Source organism: Tamandua tetradactyla, chromosome 5 (assembly GCF_023851605.1).
Source record: "Tamandua tetradactyla isolate mTamTet1 chromosome 5, mTamTet1.pri, whole genome shotgun sequence".
Classification (NCBI taxonomy): Eukaryota; Metazoa; Chordata; class Mammalia; order Pilosa; family Myrmecophagidae; genus Tamandua; species Tamandua tetradactyla.
In genome coordinates, this window is record NC_135331.1 from 99,672,211 (window position 1) to 99,686,004 (window position 13,794).

At 43.0% G+C, this 13,794-nt stretch overlaps 1 protein-coding gene across 5 annotated transcripts in view; it reads left to right on the forward strand.

Annotated features, from left to right (window-relative positions):
• Positions 1 to 13,541, forward strand: part of TAF8 (TATA-box binding protein associated factor 8) — a 48,780-nt gene extending 35,239 nt beyond the window's left edge. For 2 of the 5 annotated variants that reach the window (XM_077161782.1, XM_077161784.1), the window contains exon 9: positions 10,058 to 13,541. In XM_077161782.1, coding sequence (XP_077017897.1) covers positions 10,058 to 10,100 — 43 coding nt within the window. In that variant the 3' untranslated portion in view covers positions 10,101 to 13,541. Of the gene's footprint in view, positions 1 to 139; positions 2,303 to 10,057 lie in introns of those variants that run through there. The other 3 variants (XM_077161781.1, XM_077161779.1, XM_077161780.1) reach the window with 3 other exon arrangements.
• Positions 13,542 to 13,794: the final 253 nt, after the last annotated feature.

A 13,794-nucleotide genomic window follows, 5' to 3' on the forward strand; every position in this document is an offset into this window, starting at 1 on the left:
AACTTTATATTAAAATGACTTATTTTCACTGAATGTTTGCATTGAGGAAGATAAGAGGGTAACAATTACACTTTCTTAATCAACCAGTCCATACTATGGGGCAAAGGGGCAGCCAGTGACTTCATTTTTTTTATCACAGGACTTGATTTCTTTGAAACCTAGAAGACCAAGGAAGGTGGCAGAAAAGAAAGGGTTTTTTTGCCTGTTTGCTTACTGCTGGAAAGACTGTTTGCCCAGTTTGTATTTCAGGATATCTGGACTCTTTTATTGACTCTTAAGTGATTTGTGGCACCAGTTTTTTAATCTCAGTATCTCATTCTTATTTTACTCCTCATCTGGACTACAAGTGTCCTGTTGAGCTGGTTGAAAATGACTTTGCCCTCCCCCACCTTGGTGGGAACAGGAAACAGACAAGCTGCAGCTGGCTGAAAGGCACGTGATAGCTTTGATCTGGAGCCTCCCGAGTCCGGAGCTGTGGGCAGATAAGTTAATTTACAGGAGAACGATTTGCACGGAAGGACACTACAGCTTCTCTCAGCATTTGAAGAAAGCTCCCTGAAACGGGGCCACACTATCCTCCTGAGAGATTTATCATATATGATCCCTCTGCAGAATGTATGCTTGGGGACTACCAAGTCCTGCCCCATTCTGGGAAAAGAGCTTTTCTCTGATGAGGGCCCAGAACTTATATGGGCCCTCATATGTTATGCTGTTGATGATGAAGGAGCCATAGATTTTTAAACAACAGAAACTGAATTTGATGGAGTGGATGGAGAGGCAGGCTTGGTCTTGTGTTTTGAAAGCTGAGAAACCTGGCTGGTCTCCTGGAAAGCTGGTGTGGACGGAGGGTCCTGTTCCCACTTTATGGTCGAGGTGGGCTGAGAGTAGGTAAATGTACTTCAAGCAGCAGTCTGCGTCTTTACAACCTTTTAGCCTCCTAGGTAGAGAAGACTCTATATTCTGATATGCTCTACAAACCGGAAGACAGGCTTTTAAGGAGAATGTGGGAAAGCTGATATCTTTTGGTTGGTCTTGGAAGGAAGAAATTTTAAAACCAAGTATAAAGAAGAAAACTGCCAACAGTACCTAAAAGTTTAACAACAGGATAAACAAGGAGTTTCCTGGGTCCGAATCCTGTGGTCCATATTGAGAATTTTATTTTAACTTTACTTATATGTCCACTTGGCTTCCACAGTCATCTCTTAATCTTCCATCTTGGTGAATTTGAAAACTGGAAAACCTTGGTGACTTGACAGTGGGCACCCTGTTCCCTTGGCCTCATTTTTCTATAGCGCTTCATCCCTTTGCCGAGAAGGAAAAGAGCTGCTTGTCGATAACTGAAGAGAGGATGCTCGTGAGAAAAGTGGATTCCCCAACTTTAGACCAATTATGAACTTTTCAGGTTTGTAATGACCTGAAACTCTTCCAGTTGAAAACCCTTAGAGTGCGGCAACCCCCATGGACGTGGTGATGGGCCTCTGCTGACCCTTCAGGATTTAGGTTCTGGTTCTTGGTGATTCTTGGCCTAGTGAGTTTAAATATAGGCCCAGGTTGAGCCATGACAGATTCAGGGCTGAAATCTTCCCAGATTTCTGTTTTCACTGCTCTCGGAAGCAGTTGTCCCAGCCATTTCTGCAGTTGCTCATTCGTGGTTGTTCTCCAGAACAAACACTCATTGAATGCCGGTGTGCTGAGAGGGGTGGTGGGACTGGGGAAAGGGTTGCCATTTCTGCTGTGGGGATTTCAGAGACTGTCCTGGTATAGTTCTGATCCAGATGAGAGACACTGCAAAGTGGTTAGACAACTTAGAACATTGATCTGAAGTAGTTGTAGTATAAAAACTGTGCATAATTCTTGATGTATATTGATAAATTTCTATTTTTTATAACTTTGGGGTTTTTTTTTGGGGGGGGGGGAGTAGTGAACAGAGCCAGATTAAAAATGTGATTTATGAACACATAATAAAAATTCATAATAAAAACTTTGTAAATGAAACAGAATTACGAGCTTCAGACTTAATTTGTGCCCAGAAATTGCAGTGATGAGTAAGGCTGTAGACAGCCCTTTTCTTGGACTACATACTCTGAGAACTTTTTAAACCTTTTTATTTTGGAAAATTTCAAATACATACAAAATTAGAGAGGAAACCATATGAGCCCCTATACACCCATCCATCAGCGTTAAGTTATCAGCATCTTGTGAATTCTCTTTTATCTATTTGCCCCACTTTTTTCCCTTTATTTCCTGCTCTGGAGTCTTTTTGAAATTAACATTCCTAGATGCATGTCATTTAATCTGTAAATATGTCACTGTGTGTCTCTAAAAGTCCTTTTTTTTTTTTTTTTTTACTTTTCATTTTGAAATAATTAGATTCATAGGAAGCTGCAAAAAAACATGCAGGGAGATCCTCTGTACCCTTGCCCCATTTCCCCAGTGGTAACATCTTGTCTATCCATGGCATGTATCAGAACCAGTAAGTTAGCATTGGTCCTATTCACAGAGCTTACTTTCGATTTCACCACTTTTACATGATAGCTCTGTTCAGTCTCGTCACGCGTGTAGATCCATGTGACTGCCTCCACAAGCAAGATACACAGCGGTTCCACCCCACAAGGCTCCCCTGTGCCTTCTCTTTGTAACCGCATCCACCTTTCTGTCCCTAACCCTTGGCAACCACTACTCTGTTCTCCAGGTCTATAATTGTATTTAAAGAATGTTTTATAAATTGAATCATTTATATAACAACAACAAAAAAAGTCTTTTGACATTGGCTTTTTTTTTTAACTTTTTAAATTGTATAATTTAACATATGTACAAAGCAAAGAAAGAAAAAAGCGGTAGTTTCCAAAGCACTCTTAAACCAGTAGATACAGGACAGATCCCAGAGTTTCTCATGGGCTACCATACCATCCTCTTGGATTTTTCCTTATAGCTGCTCCAGAATATAGGAGGCTAGAAGAAATAAATATTTTTTTAAATTGTCACAATCAACTTTTTTTTTTGGGGGGGGAAAAATCACACATACAAAAAGGCAATAAATTTCAAAGCACCGCACCACAATTAGTTGTAGACAGATTTCAGAGTTTGACATGGGTTACAGTTGTACAATTTTAGGTTTTCTAGCTGCTCTAAGATACTGGAGTGAAAAGAAATATCAATTTAATGATTCAGCAATCATATTCATTTGTTAAATCCTATCTTCTCCATGTAACTCTGCCATCATCTTTGATCTTTCCATCCCTCTCTTTAGGGGTATTTGGGCTATGTCCATTCTATGTCTTTTTCATGTTGGAAGGGGCTGTCAATAATATGGGTAGGGAGATGGAACTAGCTGATGTTTTGGAGAGGCTGGGCCCTCTAGGTTTCAGGACTTACATGAAAATTGTAGGCTTCTGGAAAGTTATTCTAGTGCATGGAACCTTTGTAGAATCTTACATATTGCCCTAGGTATTCTTTAGGATTGGTAGGCGTGGTTTTGGTTGGGGTTTGGCAAGTAGGTAGCAATGTCTAACTGAAGCTTGCATACGAACAACATTCAGAGTAGCCTCTTGACTCTTTTTGAACTCTCTCAGCCACTGATACTTTATTAGTTACACTTCTTTCACCCCTTTTGGTCAGGATGGAATTGTTGATTCCATGGCGCCAGGGCTGGACTCATCCCTGGGAGTCATCTCCCATGCCACCGGGGGGGAGGATAATGATTTCATTTGCAGAGTTGGGCTTAGAGAGATTGAGGCCACATCTGAACAACAAAAGAAGTTCTCCAGAAGTAACTCTTAGCTATACCTATAGGTAGGCTAAGCTTCCCCACTACCTACATATGCTTCACAACAGTAAGCCTCAAGATCAAGGGCTTAGCCTATTGATTTGGGTGTCCCTAAAGTTTGACACAATATTAAGGGATTCTCTGATGGTTAAGTTTGATAGTTCCATATTTTTTCTCCCATCCCTCAAGGGATTTTGCCAATACTTTTTTGTTTGTCTGCTTAATATATTCTAGGACGTACTTGGGCATTACATTAAGCTCTACAGGATTAAAGGCACTCTTTCTTATTTTGGGCTCCTTGTGCTTCAGTTGTTCAAGTGAGCTATCCAGATAGGCTGTGTTAGATTATGTGCTACAGAAAATTTAAGTTCCAGACAAATAAACCTTTCTTCCTTTGGCCTAAAAGAGTGTTGTGTGATGGCCTAAAAGAGTGTTGTGTGATTCTAAAATATAGACAATTTTAGAATTCCTCACCCTTGTGTTCTGAATTACTTTAACCTAATTTAATCAGCTTCTTATCTCTAAATACCAGGATATATATATATATATAAAACAGCCTCTCGAAATCCAGAAATAATAATTACCACTCTGGACTAACTATGTATGCTGTAAGAGCTTATATTAACATTGGCTTTTTTTCACTTTAATTTCCTTGAGATTCCTCCAGGTTGTTATGTGTATCAATAGTTCTTTTATTTTTACTTCTGAGTAGTATTTCATGGTACAGGTGAAGGTGCAGGTGAATTGCTTCCAGTTTGGAGTTATAAATAAAGCTGCTATGAACAGTTGTTTACAGGTTTTTGTGTAAACGTAAGTTTTCTTTTCTCCCTGATAAATACCAAAGAATTGCTGGGCCCTCTGGTGACTGCATGCTTAGTTTTAAAAGAAAGTACCAAACTTTTCCAGTGTGGCTTTCCATTTTGCATTCCCAATAGCAATATATGAGTAATCCAGTTTTTCTACATCCTTACCAGTATTTGCTGTTATTTTTTATTTGAGCCATTCTGGTAGATACGTAGTGTTACTTTGTTGTTTTATTTTGCATTTCCCTAATGGCTAATGATGTTGAACATCTCTTCATGTGCTTAGTTGCCATCTGTGAATCCTCTTCAGTGAAATGTCTGTACATATCTTTTGCCCATTTTCTAATTGGATTGTTGTTTGAGGTCTCTCTATATATTATAGATACAAAAACCTTGTCAGATTTATGTTTTGCAAATATTTTCTCCTACTTTGTAGCTTGTCTTTTTATCCTCCTAACAGGGTCTTTTGCAGAACAAAAGTTTTTAATTTTGATGACGTCCAATTTATCAGTTTTTCTTTTTATGGAGTGTGCTTTTGGTGTCAAGTCTGAAACCTCTTTGCCAAGCTGTAGGTTCTGAAGATTTTCTTGTGTTTTTTTCTAGAATTTTTACAGTTTTATGTTTGTTTTACATTTCAGTCTGTGATCCATTTTTGAGCTTTAAATCATTTTGTTTGTTTCTTTTTTTTTTTTTTTTTTGCCTATAGATGTCCAGTTGGTCCAGCACCATTTGAAAAGGCTACCCTTCCTCTGTCGAGTTATTTTTGTACGTTGGGCGTATCCATATGAACTGATAGGCTTTTTTCATATAACCACCATGTCATCACACTTAACGATTTCATAATATCCCTTTATACCCAGTCCATATTCACATTTCTCCAGATGTCCCAAAGCTTTGTGTTTTTGTTTCTTTTTTTGTTTTTGACAGCTGGATTGTTTGAATCAGAATCAAATTTGAATCCACACAGTGCTTTCTGTGTTCATGTCTCTTGAGTCTCTAACTGCCCCCCTGGGATTTGTTAATGAGCAGGTGGTCCAGCCATTTCCCCTTCCCTGGCTACCCACCTGCAGCAGGCCCAGTCCCTGCCTGGCGTGGGGAGTGAGAGAAACCTGCAGCCGCTTTTCCTTTGTTTCTGACCGTAAGGCAGTTAAATGATAATCAGTGGAGTTAATGTGAAAGACTAGTAACAAAATGGCCTCCTTTAGGAAGACAAGAGTACAAGGAACTGGCATTGCAGGGCTGTGTTTTACTGGAACCCTGAAATTACTTTACTTACAGGCCATGGGTCAGTAAAACAAAGTTTGATGACGTGTATTTAAAGCTGCACAACTTACTAGCTGTGAGATCTTGAGCAAATCACTTCCAAATCAGTTTCTATAAATTGGGGTAGTTATAGAAATTAATTATGGTTTCTTGTCGAGAGGATCTAATGAGAAATGTCTTTATATTTTATTAACGATAATGTTAATTCATTGCCAGACCTTTTTTTTTCTGTTCTGTTGCTTTTAAAATGATAAATAATGGCTAATACTAATTGAGAACTTACTCTTGCTAGTCACCGTTCTGAGTATTTTACGTGTATTCATTCATTTAATCCTCACAGTTACCTCAAAAGTAGTTAGTCTTCCTGTCCCCATTTGCCGTTGAGAGCCCTGAGGTTCTGTTTGTTTGCAGTATGTTTGGCTGCCGCATAGCATAGCTGCAGTCCCAGCCACATGGTGTGCTCTTGAGCTGGATGGCTATCATCTAGCCTAAATTTGGGAGATTTATCACCATGGAAAGAGAAAGAATGGATTTGGGAGATGTTCTAGTTTGCTAGCTGCCAGAATGCAACACACCAGAGACGGACTGGCTTTTAATAAAAGGGGATTTATTTTGTTCTTCAGAGGAAAGGCAGCTAACTTTTCACCGAGATTCTTTCTTATGTGGGAAGGCACAGGATGGTCTCTGCTGGCCTTCTCTCCAGGCCCCTGGGTTCCAACAACTTTCCCTGGGGTGACTTCTTTCTGCATCTCCAAAGGCCTGGTCTGAGCTGCGAGTGCTCAGATGAGGTATGCCGAGCTGCTTAGGCTGTGCTACGTTGTGCTCTCATTTAAGCACCAGCCAATTAAGTCAAACATCGTTCGTTGCAGCAGGCATGCCTCCTAGCCGACTGCAGATGTAATCAGCAACAGATGAGGTTCATGTACCATTGGCTCATGTCCACAGCAACAGAACTAGGCACGTTCACCTGGCCAAGTTGACAACTGAATCTAACTACCACAGGAGACAATCTGCAGTCTCTGCCATAAATGGGGCTTGGAGTGTGTGCTCAGGATCTCCCTGGAACTGACACTGAACTACATGACCTGGCCCCTTGGGCTCTCCCAACCTGTCCCAGAGACCGATAGTCAGGTGCTTGCCCCAGCTTTCGCCTCTGCCAAGGGACTGTGTTGGCTGTTCCTTCCTTCTTCAATTGTCCCTTTGGCCTCCGTGACACTCCCTTTCTCATTATTCTACCTCTTGGCCTTCCTTTTCTCTGGTTCTTCCCCTACCCACCCAACTGTGGATGGTCCCAAAACACTCTGTCTCTGCTTATATGAGGATATGATTTATCTGCCTCTCTATCTTCAGCCATTACCTCCCCATGAGTCCTCAGCATCCAAGTGGTAGTTTCTTCTCCACTGAGCTGTGTGGTTATGCTTTCAAAGGAGTTGGCCTGATTCAAAGTTTTTGTCTTTCTTCTCAAATCCCTTCTACTCCCCAGCTTTCCCACTTAAGACAGAAGTTAGAAACACTGATGATAATGGCAGCCAGTCTTTGATGCTGACCTTGGGCCCGGACCACAAGCTTTATGAGCAGTTTCTCATTTTCCCAATAAACCAGGCTAAATACTCTGGAATCTGGCTGTCTCTTCTTTCCCTTCACCCAAACAGCTGCAGCATTCTCCTACATTTTCCCCCAGGCTCCCTGCTCTTCCCCAACCCAACCTGCCTTCCAGGCTCCTCTTCTGTGAGACCTAATTTTTGTCATTTCTCCTGCTGTAGCAGGACTTAGTTCCTCCCTGCTGCTTTTCACTCCAAGTTCACACTGCCCAACTTGATGTTTGAGGTCCTCTGCCAATCGAGTATTTGGTTTTGACTTTTTTCTAACTCTTTCTTTGATTTATTCAACAAGTTTGAATCTAGTACTTTCTATATATACCAGGCACTGGGCCAGGCTCTAAGGATACAGTGGTGAATGAGACAGACAAGGTCCCTGCCACCAAGGAATTCATTGCTGTGGGAAGACATAGAAAACAAAACCAGAATCCTTATGGATTGTGGAAAAGTGTCGAGAAGGACATAGGCAGGTATCTTTCTCCCTTGAGGAGAGAAAGCCTTTTTCATCACTGTTGCATCCTAGTGCTTCACTGGAGCTCTTCCTGTCGCCTAGACTCTCGCCCATCCTTACAGCCTCCAGGTCCCTCTGCAGGCTATGTTGATCCTTCCCTTCTTCATTCGCTCATATACCAAACATTTGTTGTGCTCCTACTAGCCACAGGAGCTGATCCAGATGTTGGGATACAGGGAAGAGTTTAACAAAGTTCCTACCTGCTCAGAGCTTGTGAACTAGTTAGGGATAGATAACTCACAAACAACAGATATGTAATATCAGGTAGTGAACTCAGGTCCTGAAAGGAAGGCAATAGCACACTCAGGTCGGATCATTGGAAGAAAGTTTAATAAAGGTTCACCTCCAATGGTGAAGACCAGGTATAGGAGATCTCAAGGGGTTAGTGTAGTACCTGGGGAGGGGAAGAAACTCTTACCCAAACCTGGAGAGAGGCCCAGGTGAAGAGGCCTCTGGTCCAGGGGCCCAGTCAGCACGCAGCAGCCCTGCAAGGTGGGAGCTGGGAATGGATACCTGACCTCACCCTCCTCACACCCTCCCTCCTTCCTTCCAGGCTCCTGCCTGTTTTCCAAGGGTACAGGGCAGTTGATGCTGGTAAGGCCTGGCAGCCTCCTGGGGCACAATGCGAAATGGGGAAAGATGAGAATGAATGGATCTGGAAGGGTAAATGAAAGAAGTGATGGCTCCACAGTATGGCAGTGGAAGGAACTGGGTGCTGCGGGGATGGTGTTTTAGAAAGGGTGGAGAAGGACAGCTCTCTTCCAGGGCACCCTGCATGCATCGGGGCCGTCGTGTAGACGCGCTTTCCGAGGGGTGGGAGCAGCAGGTGGTGCTCTGAGGCGGGAGTGTGTGCGGACCTGGTGGGGGAGAGGCCAGGCATCCTGGAGTGGGATGAAAGGGGGACGGACAGGGAGAAGCAAGGGTCATATTGGGCCTGAGTAAGGACTTTGGAAGTTAGTCCATGAGAGCAACAGGAGTCTTTAGCCTGTGAAGGGGTCACCCTGGCTGCTGGGCAATGGTATCCTGGCCGTTGGAGGTGTGAGAGACGCTGTTTCTCTTAGGGTCGGTTCCACTTAGTTTGGCATTCGCCATACCCAGTTCAACAGCGGCAGGGGTGGGGGTGGTGGACAGCCAGCCACCCTAGAACTGCTGGGATATTAGTCCCGGCCCCTAACAGCCACACAACCGTCAGCAAAGCCGGAGTGTGACAGCTGCAGACAGAGCCCTGCAGGGAGGCACTGGAAGGGAATCCACGCACAGCTCTCCCTTCCCCAGGGCATTAGCAACGTAGTCAGGGAGACCAGATAAATACACAGGAACTGTTTTAACGTCACTTACCAAAAAAGATAAGAACAGCTGTCAATAGAGGGTTGGACTTAAAGGAGTGATGCTTGTGCCGAGGCCCCAGTGGGGTGGGGTGTGCAAGTGGAGCTTCCTGGAAGAGGTGAGTGGGACAAGATAAGGGCCTGAGATGGCCCGAGGGGAGGCGGGAGGGCAGGTGAGGTGGGGCATTGACTGACACTGCACAAGAGGCCTGGGCCACTGGAGGAGGAGGCACCCCAGGAAGCAAGGCACAGCCCCTGGGGCTCCTGTGCGGCTCTCCCAATCTCATCCCTTTTGAGCTAATTTGACGTCTACTTGTAACCAGACTTCTCCCTTGTAAAGCCAGCACTGGCCCTCAGCTGGTAACCAGACTTCTCCCTTGTAAAGCCAGCACTGACCCTCAGCTGGTACCCTGCCGCCCTCTGAGTGAGGCAGGTGGGCTTGGGAACACACCAGGGTTGCCCTGGGAAAGGGGTCGCATGAACTGGGGGCTTCCCTCACTGGTCTCTGGCGGGTCTTTCCCGTGGAGGCTGGGTGGGGACCTGGGTTGGGAAACAGGGGAGCTAGCGATGAACTTCAGGGGGCTTTGAAATAGAAAGGCAGGATCTTCAGAGGTCATAGGAGCCATTTTGTAAGTACAAGAGGAGTGAGCTGAGCCTTGTCAGTTTTCTGCCATAATAGAAGAGCCCTCAGGCCTCTAAACCTAATTCTTTTTGTTTTGGTCTTTGTAATGCACTCATTTAGAAATTTTCCTGAGCCACTAATAGTGGGTTTATCATTCTGTTTTACTCAGGCTCATCCTGAAACAAGTTTTTAATTCTCTGAACGCCACTTGATAGTGCCCAGGTGCAAGCAGGGGCAGCTGGCTTGAGGGTAAAGCTTTGCCATGGACACTCTCAGCTCTGGAAACAAATTTAAGGTATTTTTCCTCTTCTTGGAGCTTGTGGCTTACCCTGATCTTTATTTTATTACTACCTTTCTTTTTCCTTATTTATTAAAAAGTCATTTTACTTAATTTTGAATAGGTAATATATGTACACAGTATAGAACTTAAAAGCTAAAACAGGATGTAAGTAATAACTAAGCATCTCCTTCTTCCCTGTTCCCCAGCCTCTCAGTTCCCCTCCCTGGGAGGCTACCATGTATTGTAATCAATATTATCTAAGATACTGAATACTCTCTGCATAAGATGTAAATGCATAAGATGTATATATTTTCTCCCCTTTTTAAACATGGTGGATACTACATAAGCTGTCCACGTATTTTGTTTTGTTTTTATTTTTTGGTGTGTCTTTGGTGATGGTTCCATGTCATTAATAAAGAGCTTTTTCATTCTGTCTCATGGCTGCATGACATTCCATTGTGTGGCTGTGCTGTCACTTATTTAACCCATTCCTAGTTGATGGTAGTTTCCAACCTTTTGCTGTTTCTAACACTGATGCAACAAATAGCTTTGTGCATTTATCATTTCACTTTCTGTGCCTATTTCACTTAGACAGATGCTACGCAGTCCTTCTCAGAAGATGTACCAATTTACATTCCCACCTGAGTGTCCATTTTCTTACATTCTTGCCACCTCAGTGTGTCTTGAAACTTGTTGAACTTTGCCGGTGTGAGAGGTGAAAAATACGTCCTTTCATTTGGGTGGGCTTGAGTGCCTTTTCCTATTCCTTTTATCGTGACAGGCAGGAGTTTATCAGACAGGTTGCTCCCTTCACAGAGAAGGGAGCACAGACTTCCCTCCAGGCTGGTACTTCAGGAAAAGCATTCTAGGCTGGTGACATTTGAACTAAACCATGAAGTTGGCCAAGTCAGGCAAAGGAAGGAAGGACGGACATTCCAGGCCGAAAAAGCAGCTGGCAGGTGAGGGGTGCGGCTCGGGCTCAGTGCGGAAATGCAGGCTGAAGGTGGCCGCCGGGGCCTCACGGAGGAGCAGGGCCCGGGTGCAGATGAGAATCCAAGCTGTAATTGGGGACAAATTCATTTACTGAGCCCTTGCCATGTGCCAGACACTGTGCTGAGCACTTTACGTAGATTAGCTCTTTAATCCTTACACTAACCCATTGAGGGAGGTACAGTTATTATCCCCATTTCCATGTGTGTCATCTTATTTACTAATAGTACTATTATTTTTAGTGCTTAACAGAAGAGGAAACAGGTTTAGTAACTTTTTCAAGGTCACAAGGCTCCTCAGTGGCATAGCTGGGCTTTGAGCCCTGTGCTCTCCTAACCCTGCACCCGCCCACTGCCCCTGGAGAGCAGCAGGCCAGAAGTGGGCTCATTTACTGCATGGGTGGGTGGTTTTGCCTCTGCCCAACCCGAAAGGGTGCAGAGCCTTCCATTGGGAGCAAAAGCTATTCTAAGACACCAGGTCCCCTCCCGGCATGCAACCCATGATACCAGTTTCTGTGCTATCTTCCCAGATATCTTGTGTGTATCAAGCAAATACAGATATACACATTTTTTCCTTTTTTTTTGCAAATGGTAGCATAACGTATACTCTCTTTTGCACTTGCTTTTTTACTGCCTCTTGGAGATCATTCCATGTTGGTACATTTGTTTTCATGGCTGTGGAGCATCCCACTGCAGGTCATACAATTTATCACAAGTTCTCTATTTGGAGATATTCAAAATATTTCCAACAAATGATGAAGCAATGACATGATGCGATTTTGCTGGTGTATCTGTAGCCTAACTCCCTAGAGGGGAAGCTCCTAGTCCATAGTATATGTGCTTAACATCTCGGTAGCTCCTGTCAAATGCCCTCCATAAGAGTTGTCCCAGTTTAACCTCTCACCAGGAAGAAAGAGCCTGTTTCTCCCCACCCAGCCAACACAATGTGTGATCAAACTTCGAATCTTTTCCCAATCTAAGTGAAAAAGGGTCTTTCAGGGTAGCTTTAGTCTGCCTTTCTGTTATGACTGAGGTGAGTCTTTCCATGGTGTGAATTTAAAATACAGAGTCCACAGTGCTACTGCCTGGCTGAGGAGAGAGCCAAGATGTTTTCCCTAACACAGCTCGCTCCACAGTCCGTGAAGCACTGTGGAATTGTCCAGGTGCAGGCGTGTGTGTGGGAAATGAGCATCTCCTTCTGAAACTGTATTCTCGGGGTGAGGGGGAAGCCATATAAAACCTCATAGCTGTGTCCCCCCCATGGGCATGACCCCCTCCTCAATGCCAGAAGCTACCCCCTTCCATCATCACCCTCCACTGAAAATCAAGATAGAGCAAGCAATTTCCTAATATAACTTATATGGACAGGTTAATTGAACAACACAAGTACATGGAACTTTGAATAGGACATGAGATTTTGTAGGTTTGTCCAGTGTGATGCCCTGGTAAACCCCCAGAGTGATTTGATCAGTGAATAAAGAAATATTTGCAAAGTCCCCTTGGGGGAATGGCAAGAAAGGGGGAAAATTCAACTTCCTCCAAAATTTGGGAAATTCCTGATATTCTCACAAGCAGTGGGGACAACCAAATCAATAGGCCAACCCCTCAGTCTTGGGGTTTGTTCATATCAAACTTATCCCTGCAAAGGATAGGCTAAGCCTACTTAAAATTAGGCCTGAGAAAAACCCTAGAATGAGCTGAGAATTAACATCAAGGGATTGAGAGAACCTTCTCGACCAAAGGGGGAAGAGTGAAATGAGACTAAGTGTCAACGGCTGAGAGATTCCAAACAGAGTCGAGAGGTTATCCTGGAGGTTATTCTTACACATTAAGTAGATATCACCTTGTTCAAGATGTAGTGGAGAGGCTGGAGGGAACTGCCTGAAAATGTAGAGCTGTGTTCCAGTAGCCATGTTTCTTGATGATGATTGAACAATGATATAGCTTTCACAATGTGACTGTGTGATTGTGAAAACCTTGTGTCTGATGTTCCTTTTATCTATAGTGTGGACAGATGAGTAAAACATACGGATTAAAAATAAATGAATAATAGGGGGAACAAATGTTAAAATAAATTGAGTAGATTGAAATACTAGTGATCAATGAAAGGGAGTATAGAAAAAAAGAAAATACCACTTTATTTCTAAGTAGTATTGAAAAAAAAATAGGGGAAACAAAGGTTGAAATATATTGGGTAGATGAAAATGCTCGTGGTCAGTGAGAGGGAGGGGCAAGGGGTATGGTATGTATGAGTTTTTTCCTTTGTTCTTTTTATTTCTTTTTCTGAAGTGATACAAATGTTCTAAAAAATGATCATGGTGATGAATATACAACTATGTGATGATATTGTGAGCCATTGATTGTGCACCATATATAGAATGTATGTTAAGAATGTTTGTCTTTGTATGTTATATTGATTTGTCAATTAAGAAAAAGATTAAAAAAGCAAAATTCAAGATTGTTTTGGATAGCAGAATTACAGATTTTTCTTTATATGTTGTTTTCTAAATTATTACAAAAAGAGTGTTTTTTCCTTGAAAATAACGAAGAAATGTTTTTTTCATTTATATATATTTAAAAAAAAAAAGATAAGAGCAAGCAAAGCCCTTCTTCCCCCTTCTCCATGTTCCTCGAACC